Source organism: Oncorhynchus clarkii, unplaced genomic scaffold (assembly GCF_045791955.1).
Source record: "Oncorhynchus clarkii lewisi isolate Uvic-CL-2024 unplaced genomic scaffold, UVic_Ocla_1.0 unplaced_contig_5411_pilon_pilon, whole genome shotgun sequence".
NCBI lineage: Eukaryota > Metazoa > Chordata > Actinopteri > Salmoniformes > Salmonidae > Oncorhynchus > Oncorhynchus clarkii.
In genome coordinates this window covers 72,238-93,005 of record NW_027261059.1, presented here as the reverse complement: position 1 = coordinate 93,005, position 20,768 = coordinate 72,238, and the positions used below count along the sequence as shown (strand labels likewise).

Here is a 20,768-nt window from a genome sequence, read left to right as displayed (position 1 = left end):
TAACTACTAGTTATAGTACTGCTGACCTATCTAACTACTAGTTATAGTACTGCTGACCTATCTAACTACTAGTTATAGTACTGCTGACCTATCTAACTATTAGTTATAGTACTGCTGACCTATCTAACTATTAGTTATAGTACTGCTGACCTATCTAACTACTAGTTATAGTACTGCTGACCTATCTAACTATTAGTTATAGTACTGCTGACCTATCTAACTATTACTATAACTGTCTTACTTCTGTCTGGTTTCTCTGTCTCCCCTCTCTCTCCTTCTGTCTGGTTTCTCTGTCTCCCCTCACTCCTTATGTCTGGTTCTCTGTCTCCCCTCTCTCTCCTTCTGTCTGGTTGCTCTGTCTCCCCTCACTCCTTCCGTCTGGTTTCTCTGTCTCCCCTCCCTCTCCTTCTGTCTGGTTTCTCTGTCTCCCCTCTCTCTCCTTCTGTCTGGTTTCTCTGTCTCCCCTCTCTCCTTCTGTCTGGTTCTCTGTCTCCCCTCTCTCTCCTCCTGTCTGGTTGCTCTGTCTCCCCTCACTACTTCTGTCTGGTTTCTCTGTCTCCCCTCTCTCTCCTTCTGTCTGGTTTCTCTGTCTCCCCTCTCTCTCCTTCTGTCTGGTTTCTCTGTCTCCCCTCTCTCTCATCCTGTCTGGTTCTCTGTCTCCCCTCTCTCTCCTTCTGTCTGGTTTCTCTGTCTCCCCTCTCTCCTTCTGTCTGGTTTCTCTGTCTCCCCTCTCTCTCCTTCTGTCTGGTTTCTCTGTCTCCCCTCTCTCTCCTCCTGTCTGGTTCTCTGTCTCCCCTCTCTCTCCTTCTGTCTGGTTTCTCTGTCTCCCCTCTCTCCTTCCGTCTGGTTTCTCTGTCTCCCCTCTCTCCTTCTGTCTGGTTTCTCTGTCTCCCCTCTCTCCTTCTGTCTGGTTTCTCTGTCTCCCCTCTCTCTCCATCTGTCTGGTTTCTCTATCTCCCCTCTATCATTGTGTGTGTGTAGGTTGCTGATGAGGACATGACCATGGGTGAAGTGTGTCCTCAGAAGAGGACCTCGACAAAGAACTATATTCGTCTTCTCCTCCTCATCCTCGTCCCTGTTGTCAGCCTGCTAACCTGTCTACTGCTGGTTCTACTGGCCTTCTCAGGTACACACACATACACACACCACATCTCCCTGACCATCACAACGTCTCTCCACTTCTCCCTGACCATCACAACGTCTCTCCACTTCTCCCTGACCATCACAATGTCTCTCTACTTCTCCCTGACCATCACAACGTCTCTCCACTTCTCCCTCCTCATCCTCGTCCCTGTTGTCAGCCTGCTAACCTGTCTACTGCTGGTTCTACTGGCCTTCTCAGGTACACACACATACACACACCACTTCTCCCTGACCATCACAACGTCTCTCCACTTCTCCCTCCTCATCCTCGTCCCTGTTGTCAGCCTGCTAACCTGTCTACTGCTGGTTCTACTGGCCTTCTCAGGTACACACACATACACACACCACTTCTCCCTGACCATCACAACGTCTCTCCACTTCTCCCTGACCATCACAACGTCTCTCCACTTCTCCCTGACCATCACCACCTCTCTATCTCTACTTCTCCCTGACCATCACAACGTCTCTCCACTTCTCCCTGACCATCACAACCTCTCTCCACTTCTCCCTGACCATCACAACGTCTCTCAACTTCTCCCTGACCATCACAACGTCTCTCCACTTCTCCCTGACCATCACAACGTATGTCTCTCCACTTCTCCCTGACCATCACAACGTCTCTCCACTTCTCCCTGACCATCACAACGTCTGTCTCTCTACTTCTCCCTGACCATCACAACGTCTGTCTCTCTACTTCTCCCTGACCATCACAACGTCTCTCTACTTCTCCCTGACCATCACAACATCTCTCTACTTCTCCCTGACCATCACAACATCTCTCTACTTCTCCCTGACCATCACAACATCTCTCCACTTCTCCCTGACCATCACAACATCTCTCCACTTCTCCCTGACCATCACAACGTCTGTCTACTTCTCCCTGACCATCACAACGTCTCTCTACTTCTCCCTGACCATCACAACGTCTCTCTACTTCTCCCTGACCATCACAACGTCTCTCTACTTCTCCCTGACCTTCACAACGTCTCTCTACTTCTCCCTGACCTTCACAACGTCTCTCCACTTCTCCCTGACCATCACAACGTCTCTCCACTTCTCCCTGACCATCACAACGTCTCTCTACTTCTCCCTGACCATCACAACGTCTCGCCACTTCTCCCTGACCATCACAATGTCTCTCTACTTCTCCCTGACCATCACAACGTCTCTCTACTTCTCCCTGACCATCACAACGTCTCTCCCTTCTCCCTGACCATCACAACGTCTCTCCACTTCTCCCTGACCATCACAACGTCTCTCCACTTCTCCCTGACCATCACAACGTCTGTCTACTTCTCCCTGACCATCACAACGTCTCTCTACTTCTCCCTGACCTTCACAACGTCTCTCCACTTCTCCCTGACCATCACAACGTCTCTCCACTTCTCCCTGACCATCACAACGTCTCTCCACTTCTCCCTGACCATCACAACGTCTCTCTACTTCTCCCTGACCATCACAACGTCTCTCTACTTCTCCCTGACCATCACAATGTCTCTCTACTTCTCCCTGACCATCACAACGTCTCTCTACTTCTCCCTGACCATCACAACGTCTCTCTACTTCTCCCTGACCATCACAACGTCTCTCTACTTCTCCCTGACCATCACAACGTCTCTCCACTTCTCCCTGACCATCACAACATCTCTCTACTTCTCCCTGACCATCACAACGTCTCTCTACTTCTCCCTGACCATCACAACGTCTGTCTCTCTACTTCTCCCTGACCATCACAACGTCTCTCTACTTCTCCCTGACCATCACAACGTCTCTCTACTTCTCCCTGACCATCACAACGTCTCTCTACTTCTCCCTGACCATCACAACGTCTGTCTCTCTACTTCTCCCTGACCATCACAACGTCTCTCTACTTCTCCCTGACCATCACAACGTCTGTCTCTCTACTTCTCCCTGACCATCACAACGTCTCTCTACTTCTCCCTGACCATCACAACGTCTCTCTACTTCTCCCTGACCATCACAACGTCTCTCTACTTCTCCCTGACCATCACAACGTCTCTCTACTTCTCCCTGACCATCACAACGTCTCTCTACTTCTCCCTGACCATCACAACGTCTCTCTACTTCTCCCTGACCATCACAACGTCTGTCTCTCTACTTCTCCCTGACCATCACAACGTCTCTCTACTTCTCCCTGACCATCACAACGTCTCTCTACTTCTCCCTGACCATCACAACGTCTCTCTACTTCTCCCTGACCATCACAACGTCTCTCTACTTCTCCCTGACCATCACAACGTCTCTCTACTTCTCCCTGACCATCACAACGTCTCTCTACTTCTCCCTGACCATCACAACGTCTGTCTCTCTACTTCTCCCTGACCATCACAACGTCTCTCCACTTCTCCCTGACCATCACAACGTCTCTCCACTTCTCCCTGACCATCACAACGTCTCTCTACTTCTCCCTGACCATCACAACGTCTCTCTACTTCTCCCTGACCATCACAACGTCTCTCTACTTCTCCCTGACCATCACAACGTCTGTCTCTCTACTTCTCCCTGACCATCACAACGTCTCTCTACTTCTCCCTGACCATCACAACGTCTCTCTACTTCTCCCTGACCATCACAACGTCTCTCTACTTCTCCCTGACCATCACAACGTCTGTCTCTCTACTTCTCCCTGACCATCACAACGTCTGTCTCTCTACTTCTCCCTGACCATCACAACGTCTCTCTACTTCTCCCTGACCATCACAACGTCTGTCTCTCCACTTCTCCCTGACCATCACAACGTCTCTCTACTTCTCCCTGACCATCACAACGTCTCTCCACTTCTCACTGACCATCACAACGTCTCTCCACTTCTCCCTGACCATCACAACGTCTCTCTACTTCTCCCTGACCATCACAACGTCTCTCTACTTCTCCCTGACCATCACAACGTCTCTCTACTTCTCCCTGACCATCACAACCTCTCTCTACTTCTCCCTGACCATCACAACGTCTCTCCACTTCTCCCTGACCATCACAACGTCTCTCCACTTCTCCCTGACCATCACAACGTCTCTCTACTTCTCCCTGACCATCACAACGTCTCTCTACTTCTCCCTGACCATCACAACGTCTCTCCACTTCTCCCTGACCATCACAACGTCTCTCCACTTCTCCCTGACCATCACAACGTCTCTCTACTTCTCCCTGACCATCACAACGTCTCTCCACTTCTCCCTGACCATCACAACGTCTCTCTACTTCTCCCTGACCATCACAACGTCTCTCCACTTCTCCCTGACCATCACAACGTCTCTCTACTTCTCCCTGACCATCACAACGTCTCTCCACTTCTCCCTGACCATCACAACGTCTCTCTACTTCTCCCTGACCATCACAACGTCTCTCTACTTCTCCCTGACCATCACAACGTCTCTCTACTTCTCCCTGACCATCACAACGTCTCTCCACTTCTCCCTGACCATCACAATGTCTGTCTACTTCTCCCTGACCATCACAACGTCTCTCCACTTCTCCCTGACCATCACAACGTCTCTCTACTTCTCCCTGACCATCACAACGTCTCTCTACTTCTCCCTGACCATCACAACGTCTCTCTACTTCTCCCTGACCATCACAACGTCTCTCCACTTCTCCCTGACCATCACAACGTCTCTCCACTTCTCCCTGACCATCACAACGTCTCTCCACTTCTCCCTGACCATCACAACGTCTCTCCACTTCTCCCTGACCATCACAACGTCTCTCCACTTCTCCCTGACCATCACAACGTCTCTCCACTTCTCCCTGACCATCACAACGTCTCTCTACTTCTCCCTGACCATCACAACGTCTCTCTACTTCTCCCTGACCATCACAACGTCTCTCCACTTCTCCCTGACCATCACAACGTCTCTCCACTTCTCCCTGACCATCACAACGTCTCTCCACTTCTCCCTGACCATCACAACGTCTCTCCACTTCTCCCTGACCATCACAACGTCTCTCCACTTCTCCCTGACCATCACAACGTCTCTCTACTTCTCCCTGACCATCACAACGTCTCTCTACTTCTCCCTGACCATCACAACGTCTCTCCACTTCTCCCTGACCATCACAACGTCTCTCCACTTCTCCCTGACCATCACAACGTCTCTCCACTTCTCCCTGACCATCACAACGTCTCTCTACTTCTCCCTGACCATCACAACGTCTCTCTACTTCTCCCTGACCATCACAACGTCTCTCCACTTCTCCCTGACCATCACAACGTCTCTCCACTTCTCCCTGACCATCACAACGTCTCTCTACTTCTCCCTGACCATCACAACGTCTCTCTACTTCTCCCTGACCATCACAACGTCTCTCCACTTCTCCCTGACCATCACATCGTCTCTCCACTTCTCCCTGACCATCACAACGTCTCTTCACTTCTCCCTGACCATCACAACGTCTCTCCACTTCTCCCTGACCATCACAACGTCTCTCCACTTCTCCCTGACCATCACAACGTCTCTCTACTTCTCCCTGACCATCACAACGTCTCTCTACTTCTCCCTGACCATCACAACGTCTCTCCACTTCTCCCTGACCATCACAACGTCTCTCTACTTCTCCCTGACCATCACAACGTCTCTCTACTTCTCCCTGACCATCACAACGTCTCTCCACTTCTCCCTGACCATCACAACGTCTCTCTACTTCTCCCTGACCATCACAACGTCTCTCCACTTCTCCCTGACCATCACAACGTCTCTCTACTTCTCCCTGACCATCACAACGTCTCTCCACTTCTCCCTGACCATCAATGTATTTATTTTGTATGTTTTATTTAACTAAGTTCGTTAAGAACACATTCTTATTTAAAGTGACGTCCCCGGCCAAACCCGGACGACACTGCGGCCAATTGTGTGCCACCCTATGGGGAATCCAAATCACGGCCGGTTGTGATACAGCCTGGAATCGAACCAGGGTCTCTAGTGACACCTCTAGCACTGAGATGCAGTGTCCTAGACAGCAGTGTCTTAGACAGCCACTCGGGAGCCCAAATGACATATCTCTCTTCGATTCTCCCTGACCATCACAACGTACAGTACCAGTCAAAAGTTTAGACACCTTCTCATTCCAGGGTTTTTCTTTATTTTGACTATTTTCTACATTGTAGAATAATAGTGAAGACATCAACAATATGAAATAACATATGGAATCATGTAGTAACCAAAAAAAATAGTCAAAGTAGTCACCCTTTGCCTTGATGACGGATTTGCACGCTCTTGGGATTCTCTCAACCAGCTTCATGAGGTAGTCACCTGGAATGCATTTCAATTAATGCCTTTGAGCCAATCAGTTGTGTTGTGACAAGGTAGTGGTGGAATGCAGAAGATAGCCCTATTTGGTAAAAGACCACGTCCATATTATGGCAAGAACAGCTCAAATAGGCAGACTTTACTTTAAGACATGAAGGTCAGTCAATACGGAAGATTTCAAGAAATTTGAACGTTTCTTTAAGTGCCGTCACAAAAACCATCGAACTATGGTGAAACTGGCTCTCATGAGGACCGCTACAGGAAAGGAAGACCCAGAGTTACCTCTGCTGCAGAGGAGAAGTTCATTACAGTTACCAGCCTCAGGTTGCAGCCCAAATAAATGCTTCAAAGTAACAGACACATCTCAACATCAACTGTCCAGAGGAGACTGTGTGAATCAGGTCTTCATGGTCGATTTGCTGCAAAGGAACCACAACTAAAGGACACCAATAAGAGGAAGAGACTTTCTCCAAGAAACACAAACAATGGCGCAGAGTAGGTGTATGGATGATCTTGGCATGTGTAGTTCCCACCATGAAGCATGGAGGAGGAGGTGTGATGGAGTGGGGGTGCTTTGCTGGTGACACTGTCTGTGTCCCTGAATGACAGGTCGCCACTGAGACTGTATAGTATTGATTAATCAACTGTTATCAGAACGTCTATCTCTTCAATATATAGACTGTATCGTCTCCAGACTATAAGATTCCTCCTGTGTTTGTTGTGTTTCAGGAATCTTTGGGAATATTTTCTTTATGGGAGTAGAGTCAGGAGAGTCGGACCCCATCTTCGGCACGGCGTACCCTGTCTCCACGGACACTCCGTTCACCGCTATCGGGACCTCTCCCGTTAACCCTAACGTGACCAGACCTGCCAGGACAGCGACCGCAGACCGACCCGACCATGAACACAACCTCAAACCAACTGGAACTCACTATATTCCACACACGGGCACTACTGTCACACACTCCTCTTCATCCTCTTCTTACTTCTCTTCCACTAATCCTCCCACTGTGGTTCACACAGACCCTCGTGATTGGGTGACCTCTATGACATCACTGGGCACCTCCTTGCCAATCAGCACCACCCAAGATCCTTCGAGTCCCGCCTCCAACCAAGGTAAGAACCCCCCCCCCCCCCTCTCTCTCTCTCTCTCTTTCTCTCATTCAATTCAATAGACTTTATTGACATGGAAAGTTAAATTACTTATACTGTCAAAGTATACAGATAACAAAAAAAAGGTGTGGTAGTAGACCAGTGTCAACATGACTGAGAAGACACATGACCTGGTAGTAGACCAGTGTCAACATGACTGAGAAGACACATGACCTGGTAGTAGACCAGTGTCAACATGACTGAGAAGACACATGACCTGGTAGTAGACCAGTGTCAACATGACTGAGAAGACACATGACCTGGTAGTAGACCAGTGTCAACATGACTGAGAAGACACATGACCTGGTAGTAGACCAGTGTCAACATGACTGAGAAGACACATGACCTGGTAGTAGACCGGTGTCAACATGACTGAGAAGACACATGACCTGGTAGTAGACCAGTGTCAACATGACTGAGAAGACACATGACCTGGTAGTAGACCAGTGTCAACATGACTGAGAAGACACATGACCTGGTAGTAGACCAGTGTCAACATGACTGAGAAGACACATGACCTGGTAGTAGACCAGTGTCAGCATGACTGAGAAGACACATGACCTGGTAGTAGACCAGTGTCAACATGACTGAGAAGACACATGACCTGGTAGTAGACCAGTGTCAACATGACTGAGAAGACACATGACCTGGTAGTAGACCAGTGTCAACATGACTGAGAAGACACATGACCTGGTAGTAGACCAGTGTCAACATGACTGAGAAGACACATGACCTGGTAGTAGACCAGTGTCAGCATGACTGAGAAGACACATGACCTGGTAGTAGACCAGTGTCAACATGACTGAGAAGACACATGACCTGGTAGTAGACCAGTGTCAACATGACTGAGAAGACACATGACCTGGTAGTAGACCAGTGTCAGCATGACTGAGAAGACACATGACCTGGTAGTAGACCAGTGTCAACATGACTGAGAAGACACATGACCTGGTAGTAGACCAGTGTCAACATGACTGAGAAGACACATGACCTGGTAGTAGACCAGTGTCAACATGACTGAGAAGACACATGACCTGGTAGTAGACCAGTGTCAACATGACTGAGAAGACACATGACCTGGTAGTAGACCGGTGTCAACATGACTGAGAAGACACATGACCTGGTAGTAGACCAGTGTCAACATGACTGAGAAGACACATGACCTGGTAGTAGACCAGTGTCAACATGACTGAGAAGACACATGACCTGGTAGTAGACCGGTGTCAACATGACTGAGAAGACACATGACCTGGTAGTGGACCAGTGTCAACATGACTGAGAAGACACATGACCTGGTAGTAGACCAGTGTCAGCATGACTGAGAAGACACATGACCTGGTAGTAGACCAGTGTCAGCATGACTGAGAAGACACATGACCTGGTAGTAGACCAGTGTCAACATGACTGAGAAGACACATGACCTGGTAGTAGACCAGTGTCAACATGACTGAGAAGACACATGACCTGGTAGTAGACCAGTGTCAACATGACTGAGAAGACACATGACCTGGTAGTAGACCAGTGTCAACATGACTGAGAAGACACATGACCTGGTAGTAGACCAGTGTCAACATGACTGAGAAGACACATGACCTGGTAGTAGACCAGTGTCAACATGACTGAGAAGACACATGACCTGGTAGTAGACCAGTGTCAACATGACTGAGAAGACACATGACCTGGTAGTAGACCAGTGTCAACATGACTGAGAAGACACATGACCTGGTAGTAGACCAGTGTCAACATGACTGAGAAGACACATGACCTGGTAGTAGACCAGTGTCAACATGACTGAGAAGACACATGACCTGGTAGTAGACCAGTGTCAACATGACTGAGAAGACACATGACCTGGTAGTAGACCAGTGTCAACATGACTGAGAAGACACATGACATGGTAGTGGACCAGTGTCAACATGACTGAGAAGACACATGACCTGGTAGTGGACCAGTGTCAACATGACTGAGAAGACACATGACCTGGTAGTGGACCAGTGTCAACATGACTGAGAAGACACATGACCTGGTAGTAGACCAGTGTCAACATGACTGAGAAGACACATGACCTGGTAGTAGACCAGTGTCAACATGACTGAGAAGACACATGACCTGGTAGTAGACCAGTGTCAACATGACTGAGAAGACACATGACCTGGTAGTAGACCAGTGTCAGCATGACTGAGAAGACACATGACCTGGTAGTAGACCAGTGTCAACATGACTGAGAAGACACATGACCTGGTAGTAGACCAGTGTCAACATGACTGAGAAGACACATGACCTGGTAGTAGACCAGTGTCAACATGACTGAGAAGACACATGACCTGGTAGTAGACCAGTGTCAGCATGACTGAGAAGACACATGACCTGGTAGTAGACCAGTGTCAACATGACTGAGAAGACACATGACCTGGTAGTAGACCAGTGTCAACATGACTGAGAAGACACATGACCTGGTAGTAGACCAGTGTCAACATGACTGAGAAGACACATGACCTGGTAGTAGACCAGTGTCAGCATGACTGAGAAGACACATGACCTGGTAGTAGACCGGTGTCAACATGACTGAGAAGACACATGACCTGGTAGTAGACCAGTGTCAACATGACTGAGAAGACACATGACCTGGTAGTAGACCAGTGTCAACATGACTGAGAAGACACATGACCTGGTAGTAGACCAGTGTCAACATGACTGAGAAGACACATGACCTGGTAGTAGACCAGTGTCAACATGACTGAGAAGACACATGACCTGGTAGTAGACCAGTGTCAACATGACTGAGAAGACACATGACCTGGTAGTAGACCAGTGTCAACATGACTGAGAAGACACATGACCTGGTAGTAGACCAGTGTCAACATGACTGAGAAGACACATGACCTGGTAGTAGACCAGTGTCAACATGACTGAGAAGACACATGACCTGGTAGTAGACCAGTGTCAACATGACTGAGAAGACACATGACCTGGTAGTAGACCAGTGTCAACATGACTGAGAAGACACATGACCTGGTAGTAGACCAGTGTCAACATGACTGAGAAGACACATGACCTGGTAGTAGACCAGTGTCAGCATGACTGAGAAGACACATGACCTGGTAGTAGACCAGTGTCAACATGACTGAGAAGACACATGACCTGGTAGTAGACCAGTGTCAACATGACTGAGAAGACACATGACCTGGTAGTAGACCAGTGTCAACATGACTGAGAAGACACATGACCTGGTAGTAGACCAGTGTCAACATGACTGAGAAGACACATGACCTGGTAGTAGACCAGTGTCAACATGACTGAGAAGACACATGACCTGGTAGTAGACCAGTGTCAACATGACTGAGAAGACACATGACCTGGTAGTAGACCAGTGTCAACATGACTGAGAAGACACATGACCTGGTAGTAGACCAGTGTCAACATGACTGAGAAGACACATGACCTGGTAGTAGACCAGTGTCAACATGACTGAGAAGACACATGACCTGGTAGTAGACCAGTGTCAACATGACTGAGAAGACACATGACCTGGTAGTAGACCAGTGTCAACATGACTGAGAAGACACATGACCTGGTAGTAGACCAGTGTCAACATGACTGAGAAGACACATGACCTGGTAGTAGACCAGTGTCAACATGACTGAGAAGACACATGACCTGGTAGTAGACCAGTGTCAACATGACTGAGAAGACACATGACCTGGTAGTAGACCAGTGTCAACATGACTGAGAAGACACATGACCTGGTAGTAGACCAGTGTCAACATGACTGAGAAGACACATGACCTGGTAGTAGACCAGTGTCAGCATGACTGAGAAGACACATGACCTGGTAGTAGACCAGTGTCAACATGACTGAGATATATGACCTGGTAGTAGACCAGTGTCAACATGACTGAGATATATGACCTGGTAGTAGACCAGTGTCAACATGACTGAGAAGACACATGACCTGGTAGTAGACCAGTGTCAACATGACTGAGAAGACACATGACCTGGTAGTAGACCAGTGTCAACATGACTGAGAAGACACATGACCTGGTAGTAGACCAGTGTCAACATGACTGAGAAGACACATGACCTGGTAGTAGACCAGTGTCAACATGACTGAGAAGACACATGACCTGGTAGTAGACCAGTGTCAACATGACTGAGAAGACACATGACCTGGTAGTAGACCAGTGTCAACATGACTGAGAAGACACATGACCTGGTAGTAGACCAGTGTCAACATGACTGAGAAGACACATGACCTGGTAGTAGACCAGTGTCAGCATGACTGAGAAGACACATGACCTGGTAGTAGACCAGTGTCAACATGACTGAGAAGACACATGACCTGGTAGTAGACCAGTGTCAACATGACTGAGAAGACACATGACCTGGTAGTAGACCAGTGTCAACATGACTGAGAAGACACATGACCTGGTAGTAGACCAGTGTCAACATGACTGAGAAGACACATGACCTGGTAGTAGACCAGTGTCAACATGACTGAGAAGACACATGACCTGGTAGTAGACCAGTGTCAACATGACTGAGAAGACACATGACCTGGTAGTAGACCAGTGTCAACATGACTGAGAAGACACATGACCTGGTAGTAGACCAGTGTCAACATGACTGAGAAGACACATGACCTGGTAGTAGACCAGTGTCAACATGACTGAGAAGACACATGACCTGGTAGTAGACCAGTGTCAACATGACTGAGAAGACACATGACCTGGTAGTAGACCAGTGTCAACATGACTGAGAAGACACATGACCTGGTAGTAGACCAGTGTCAACATGACTGAGAAGACACATGACCTGGTAGTAGACCAGTGTCAACATGACTGAGAAGACACATGACCTGGTAGTAGACCAGTGTCAACATGACTGAGAAGACACATGACCTGGTAGTAGACCAGTGTCAACATGACTGAGAAGACACATGACCTGGTAGTAGACCAGTGTCAGCATGACTGAGAAGACACATGACCTGGTAGTAGACCAGTGTCAACATGACTGAGATATATGACCTGGTAGTAGACCAGTGTCAACATGACTGAGATATATGACCTGGTAGTAGACCAGTGTCAACATGACTGAGAAGACACATGACCTGGTAGTAGACCAGTGTCAACATGACTGAGAAGACACATGACCTGGTAGTAGACCAGTGTCAACATGACTGAGAAGACACATGACCTGGTAGTAGACCAGTGTCAACATGACTGAGAAGACACATGACCTGGTAGTAGACCAGTGTCAGCATGACTGAGAAGACACATGACCTGGTAGTAGACCAGTGTCAGCATGACTGAGAAGACACATGACCTGGTAGTAGACCAGTGTCAACATGACTGAGAAGACACATGACCTGGTAGTAGACCAGTGTCAACATGACTGAGAAGACACATGACCTGGTAGTAGACCAGTGTCAACATGACTGAGAAGACACATGACCTGGTAGTAGACCAGTGTCAACATGACTGAGAAGACACATGACCTGGTAGTAGACCAGTGTCAACATGACTGAGAAGACACATGACCTGGTAGTAGACCAGTGTCAACATGACTGAGAAGACACATGACCTGGTAGTAGACCAGTGTCAACATGACTGAGAAGACACATGACCTGGTAGTAGACCAGTGTCAGCATGACTGAGAAGACACATGACCTGGTAGTAGACCAGTGTCAGCATGACTGAGAAGACACATGACCTGGTAGTAGACCAGTGTCAACATGACTGAGAAGACACATGACCTGGTAGTAGACCAGTGTCAACATGACTGAGAAGACACATGACCTGGTAGTAGACCAGTGTCAGCATGACTGAGAAGACACATGACCTGGTAGTAGACCAGTGTCAACATGACTGAGATATATGACCTGGTAGTAGACCAGTGTCAACATGACTGAGATATATGACCTGGTAGTAGACCAGTGTCAACATGACTGAGAAGACACATGACCTGGTAGTAGACCAGTGTCAACATGACTGAGAAGACACATGACCTGGTAGTAGACCAGTGTCAACATGACTGAGAAGACACATGACCTGGTAGTAGACCAGTGTCAACATGACTGAGAAGACACATGACCTGGTAGTAGACCAGTGTCAACATGACTGAGAAGACACATGACCTGGTAGTAGACCAGTGTCAACATGACTGAGAAGACACATGACCTGGTAGTAGACCAGTGTCAACATGACTGAGAAGACACATGACCTGGTAGTAGACCAGTGTCAACATGACTGAGAAGACACATGACCTGGTAGTAGACCAGTGTCAGCATGACTGAGAAGACACATGACCTGGTAGTAGACCAGTGTCAGCATGACTGAGAAGACACATGACCTGGTAGTAGACCAGTGTCAACATGACTGAGAAGACACATGACCTGGTAGTAGACCAGTGTCAACATGACTGAGAAGACACATGACCTGGTAGTAGACCAGTGTCAGCATGACTGAGAAGACACATGACCTGGTAGTAGACCAGTGTCAGCATGACTGAGAAGACACATGACCTGGTAGTAGACCAGTGTCAACATGACTGAGAAGACACATGACCTGGTAGTAGACCAGTGTCAACATGACTGAGAAGACACATGACCTGGTAGTAGACCAGTGTCAACATGACTGAGAAGACACATGACCTGGTAGTAGACCAGTGTCAACATGACTGAGAAGACACATGACCTGGTAGTAGACCAGTGTCAACATGACTGAGAAGACACATGACCTGGTAGTAGACCAGTGTCAACATGACTGAGAAGACACATGACCTGGTAGTAGACCAGTGTCAGCATGACTGAGAAGACACATGACCTGGTAGTAGACCAGTGTCAACATGACTGAGAAGACACATGACCTGGTAGTAGACCAGTGTCAACATGACTGAGAAGACACATGACCTGGTAGTAGACCAGTGTCAGCATGACTGAGAAGACACATGACCTGGTAGTAGACCAGTGTCAGCATGACTGAGAAGACACATGACCTGGTAGTAGACCAGTGTCAACATGACTGAGAAGACACATGACCTGGTAGTAGACCAGTGTCAACATGACTGAGAAGACACATGACCTGGTAGTAGACCAGTGTCAACATGACTGAGAAGACACATGACCTGGTAGTAGACCAGTGTCAACATGACTGAGAAGACACATGACCTGGTAGTAGACCAGTGTCAACATGACTGAGAAGACACATGACCTGGTAGTAGACCAGTGTCAACATGACTGAGAAGACACATGACCTGGTAGTAGACCAGTGTCAACATGACTGAGAAGACACATGACCTGGTAGTAGACCAGTGTCAGCATGACTGAGAAGACACATGACCTGGTAGTAGACCAGTGTCAGCATGACTGAGAAGACACATGACCTGGTAGTAGACCAGTGTCAACATGACTGAGAAGACACATGACCTGGTAGTAGACCAGTGTCAACATGACTGAGAAGACACATGACCTGGTAGTAGACCAGTGTCAACATGACTGAGAAGACACATGACCTGGTAGTAGACCAGTGTCAACATGACTGAGAAGACACATGACCTGGTAGTAGACCAGTGTCAACATGACTGAGAAGACACATGACCTGGTAGTAGACCAGTGTCAGCATGACTGAGAAGACACATGACCTGGTAGTAGACCAGTGTCAACATGACTGAGAAGACACATGACCTGGTAGTAGACCAGTGTCAACATGACTGAGAAGACACATGACCTGGTAGTAGACCAGTGTCAACATGACTGAGAAGACACATGACCTGGTAGTAGACCAGTGTCAACATGACTGAGAAGACACATGACCTGGTAGTAGACCAGTGTCAACATGACTGAGAAGACACATGACCTGGTAGTAGACCAGTGTCAACATGACTGAGAAGACACATGACCTGGTAGTAGACCAGTGTCAGCATGACTGAGAAGACACATGACCTGGTAGTAGACCAGTGTCAGCATGACTGAGAAGACACATGACCTGGTAGTAGACCAGTGTCAACATGACTGAGAAGACACATGACCTGGTAGTAGACCAGTGTCAACATGACTGAGAAGACACATGACCTGGTAGTAGACCAGTGTCAGCATGACTGAGAAGACACATGACCTGGTAGTAGACCGGTGTCAACATGACTGAGAAGACACATGACCTGGTAGTAGACCAGTGTCAACATGACTGAGAAGACACATGACCTGGTAGTAGACCAGTGTCAACATGACTGAGAAGACACATGACCTGGTAGTAGACCAGTGTCAGCATGACTGAGAAGACACATGACCTGGTAGTAGACCAGTGTCAACATGACTGAGAAGACACATGACCTGGTAGTAGACCAGTGTCAACATGACTGAGAAGACACATGACCTGGTAGTAGACCAGTGTCAGCATGACTGAGAAGACACATGACCTGGTAGTAGACCAGTGTCAACATGACTGAGAAGACACATGACCTGGTAGTAGATCTCTGGGCAGCCAGGTTGGTCTGTGACGACCGGTGTCTATAGCCAGCCTGTCCTCTCTGGGCAGCCAGGTTTGTCTGTGATGACCGGTCTCTATAGCCAGCCTGTCCTCTCTGGGCAGCCAGGTTGGTCTGTGATGACCGGTCTCTATAGCCAGACTGTCCTCTCTGGGCAGCCAGGTTTGTCTGTGACGACCAGTCTCTATAGCCAGACTGTCCTCTCTGGGCAGCCAGGTTGGTCTGTGACGACCGGTCTCTATAGCCAGACTGTCCTCTCTGGGCAGCCAGGTTGGTCTGTGACGACCGGTCTCTATAGCCAGACTGTCCTCTCTGGGCAGCCAGGTTGGTCTGTGACGACCGGTCTCTATAGCCAGACTGTCCTCTCTGGGCAGCCAGGTTGGTCTGTGATGACCGGTCTCTATAGCCAGACTGTCCTCTCTGGGCAGCCAGGTTTGTCTGTGACGACCGGTCTCTATAGCCAGACTGTCCTCTCTGGGCAGCCAGGTTTGTCTGTGACGACCGGTCTCTATAGCCAGACTGTCCTCTCTGTCAGCCAGGTTTGTCTGTGACGACCGGTCTCTGTAGCCAGCCTGTCCTCTCTGGGCAGCCAGGTTGGTCTGTGACGACCGGTCTCTATAGCCAGCCTGTCCTCTCTGGGCAGCCAGGTTTGTCTGTGACGACCGGTCTCTATAGCCAGACTGTCCTCTCTGGGCAGCCAGGTTGGTCTGTGATGACCGGTCTCTATAGCCAGACTGTCCTCTCTGAGTCTGTACCTAGTCAGTTTTTTCCTCAGTTTTATATCAGTCACATGGTGGTCAGAACCTTATGTAGAGTTGCAAAGAAAAAGCCATATCATATAACTGGCCAATAAAAAGAAAAGATTAAGATGGCAAAATAACACAGACACTGGACAGAGGAACTCGATATAGATGGTCAGCCATCCCGGAGTCGTCTCTTCACTGTTGACGTTGAGACTGGACAGAGGGACTCTGCCTAGAAGGCCAGCATCCCGGAGTCGCCTCTTCACTGTTGACGTTGAGACTGGACAGAGGATCTCTGACTAGAAGGTCAGCATCCCAGAGTCACCTCTTCACTGACTGGTGTTTTGTGGGTACTATTTAATGAAGCTGCCAGTTGAGGACTTGTGAGGCATCTGTTTCTCAAACTAGACACTCTAATGTACTTGTCCTCTTGCTCAACTGTGCACCGGGGCCTCCCACTCCTCTTTCTATTCTGGTTAGAGACAGTTTGCGCTGTTCTGTGAAGGGAGTAGTACACAGCGTTGTACGAGATCTTCAGTTTCTTGGCAGTTACTCACATGGAATAGCCTTCATTTCTCAGAACAAGAATATACTGACGGGTTTCAGAAGAAAGTGCTTTGTTTCTAGCCATTTTGAGCCTGTTATCGAACCCACAAATACTGATGCTCCAGATACTCAACTAGTCTAAAGAAGGCCAGTTTTATTGCTTCTTTAATCAGGACAACAGTTTTCAGCTGTGCTAACATAATTGCAAAAAGTTTTTTTAATGATCAATTAGCCTTTTAAAATGATAAACTTGGATTAGCTAACACAACGTGACATTGGAACACAGGAGTGATGGTTGCTGATAATGGACCTCTGTACGCCTATGTAGATATTCCATTAGAAATCAGCCGTTTCCAGCTACAATAGTCATTTACAACATTAACAATGTCGACACTGTATTTCTGATCAATTATTTTAATGGACAAAAAATATATATTTTCTTTCAAGAACATGGAAATTTCTAAGTGACCCCAAACTTTTGAACAGTAGTGTGTACCTCAATGACTTCCTTAGATTTCTCCAATCATTATCAAACCATTTTTCATTCTCTATTCTCTTTCTATTCTCTCTGTGAAGGCTCTGAGAGAGGTGTCAGTGGGCTGACTGTGAAGGCTCTGAGAGAGGTGTTAGTGGGCTGACTGTGAAGGCTCTGAGAGAGGTGTCAGTTGGCTGACTGTGAAGGCTCTGAGAGAGGTGTCAGTGGGCTGACTGTGAAGGCTCTGAGAGAGGTGTTAGTGCGCTGACTGTGAAGGCTCTGAGAGAGGTGTCAGTGGGCTGACTGAAGGCTCAGAGAGGTGTCAGTGGGCTGACTGAAGGCTCAGAGAGGTGTCAGTGGGCTGACTGTGAAGGCTCTGAGAGAGGTGTCAGTGGGCTGACTGTGAAGGCTCAGAGAGGTGTTAGTGGGCTGACTGTGAAGGCTCTGAGAGAGGTGTCAGTGGGCTGACTGTGAAGGCTCTGAGAGAGGTGTCAGTGGGCTGACTGTGAAGGCTCTGAGAGAGGTGTTAGTGGGCTGACTGTGAAGGCTCTGAGAGAGGTGTCAGTTGGCTGACTGTGAAGGCTCTGAGAGAGGTGTCAGTGGGCTGACTGTGAAGGCTCAGAGAGGTGTCAGTGGGCTGAATGTGAAGGCTCTGAGAGAGGTCAGTTGGCTGACTGTGAAGGCTCTGAGAGAGGTGTTAGTGCGCTGACTGTGAAGGCTCTGAGAGAGGTGTCAATGGGCTGACTGTGAAGGCTCTGAGAGAGGTGTTAGTGGGCTGACTGTGAAGGCTCTGAGAGACTCTGGGTTTAGGTCGGTGAGGAAGTAGTCTACAGTGCTGCTGCCAAGGGAAGAGCTGAAGGTGGACCTACCAGAAGAGTCCCCTTTCAGCCTACCATTGACTATGTACAGACCCAGTGTTCCACAGAGCTTCAGGAGCAGTGCTCCATTTGAGTTTTTCACTTTGTCATAGTTGTTTCTGGGGGGTATGTGGGGAGGGAAAGGTTGCTGCTTCCTGTCTGTATGTGGGGAGGGAAAGGTTGCTGCTTCCTGTCTGTATGTGGGGAGGGAAAGGTTGTTGCTTCCTGTCTGTATGTGGGGAGGGAAAGGTTGTTGCTTCCTGTCTGTATGTGGGGAGGGAAAGGTTGTTGCTTCCTGGTAGGTGTTTATCCCCATGACTGTTAACAGTGTCTGGTTCTTCTGCTGTTCTAGCAGACCAGGACGTTGCCTTGGGCCTGAAAGTGACTAATTTCCCCCTCTAGAATGGAGAAACTCTCCTCATTGAAGTAGGGTGACTCTGAGGGGGGAATGTATGTGGAGGAAATGGAGAAACTCTCTTCATTGAAGTAGGGTGACTCTGAGGGGGAATGTATGTGGCACAGAGGAAGACGTTTTAATCTGTTAAGATAGCCTCCTTGTTGATTTTTAACCATGTAAAGAATTCTCCTGTTTTGATCAATTCGATTGAATTGATTAGTTCAGATTTATACCATATTAGCATTCCCCCTGAGTCTCCTTCCTGTCCTGAGTCTCCTTCCTGTCCTGAGTCTCCTTCCTGTCCTGAGTCTCCTTCCTGTCCCGAGTCTCCTTCCTGTCCCGAGTCTCCTTCCTGTCCCGAGTCTCCTTCCTGTCCCGAGTCTCCTTCCTGTCCCGAGTCTCCTTCCTGTCCCGAGTCTCCTTCCTGTCCCGAGTCTCCTTCCTGTCCCGAGTCTCCTTCCTGTCCCGAGTCTCCTTCCTGTCCCGAGTCTCCTTCCTGTCCCGAGTCTCCTTCCTGTCCCGAGTCTCCGCCCTGTCCCGAGTCTCCGCCCTGTCCCGAGTCTCCGCCCTGTCCCGAGTCTCCGCCCTGTCCCGAGTCTCCGCCCTGTCCCGAGCCTCTGCCCTGCCCTGCCCTGAACCTCTGCCCTGCCCTGAGCCTCTGCCCTGTCCCGAGTCTCTGCCCTGTCCTGAGTCTCTGCCCTGTCTGATTCCTTTTAATTTGGTGCATGGTAGGATTATCTCCCTATAACCTAGTGGACAGCCAGTGGAAACATCACCTCTGCACCATGTTTCCTGTAGTACTACAATATCAACATCATCAATTTCTTTCAGGAAGTCTGCATTTCTGCTCTTTACTCCAAAAGCAGAGGACTTCAATTACTCTCTCTCTCTGTCTCTCTCTGTCTCTCTCTGTCTCTCTCTGTCTCTCTCTGTCTACCTCTCTATCTGTCTCTCTATCTGTCTCTCTTCGTGTCTCTCTCCATCTCTCTCTTTCTGTCTCTCTTTCTGTCTCTCTTTCTGTCTCTCTCTCTGTCTCTCTCTGTCTCTCTCTCTGTCTCTCTCTTTCTCTCTCTCTCTACCGCTCTATCTGTCTCTCTTCGTGTCTCTCTCCATCTCTCTCTATCTACCTCTCTTTCTGTCTCTCTCTGTCTCTCTCCATCTCTCTCTATCTACCTCTCTCTGTCTCTCTTTGTGTCTCTCTCTCTGTCTCTCTCTATCTCTCTCTCTCTTTCTGTCTCTCTCTATCTACCTCTCTATAGGTCTCTCTTTGTGTCTCTCTCTGTCTCTCTCCCTCTCTCTATCTACCTCTGTCTCTCTCCATCTCTCTCTATCTGTCTCTCTTCGTGTCTCTCTCTGCCTCTCTCTCTCTCTGTCTCTCAATTCAATTCAAGGGGTTTTATTGTTATGGGAAACACATGTTAATATTGCCAAAGCAAGTGAAGTAGATAATATACAAAAGTGAAATAAACAATAAAAATGAACAGTAAACATTACACTCACAGAAGTTCCACAACAATAAAGACATTTCAAGTCATATTATGTCTATATACAGTGTTGTAACGATGTGCAAATAGTTAAAGTACGAAAGGGAAAATAAATCAACATAAATATGGGTTGTATTTACAGTGGTGTTTGTTCTTCACTGGTTGACCTTTTCTCGTGGCAACAGGTCACAAATCTTGCTGCTGTGATGGAACACTGTGGTATTTC

At 48.3% G+C, this 20,768-nt stretch overlaps 1 protein-coding gene across 1 annotated transcript in view; it reads left to right on the top strand.

Annotated features, from left to right (window-relative positions):
- Positions 1 to 20,768, top strand: part of LOC139404169 (atrial natriuretic peptide-converting enzyme-like) — a gene marked incomplete at its 3' end in the record, with an annotated part of 97,567 nt that overhangs the window by 4,881 nt on the left and 71,918 nt on the right. The window contains exons 2-3 of the mRNA XM_071147191.1: positions 982 to 1,126; positions 7,137 to 7,523. Coding sequence (XP_071003292.1) covers positions 982 to 1,126; positions 7,137 to 7,523 — 532 coding nt within the window. The remainder of the gene's footprint in view (positions 1 to 981; positions 1,127 to 7,136; positions 7,524 to 20,768) is intronic.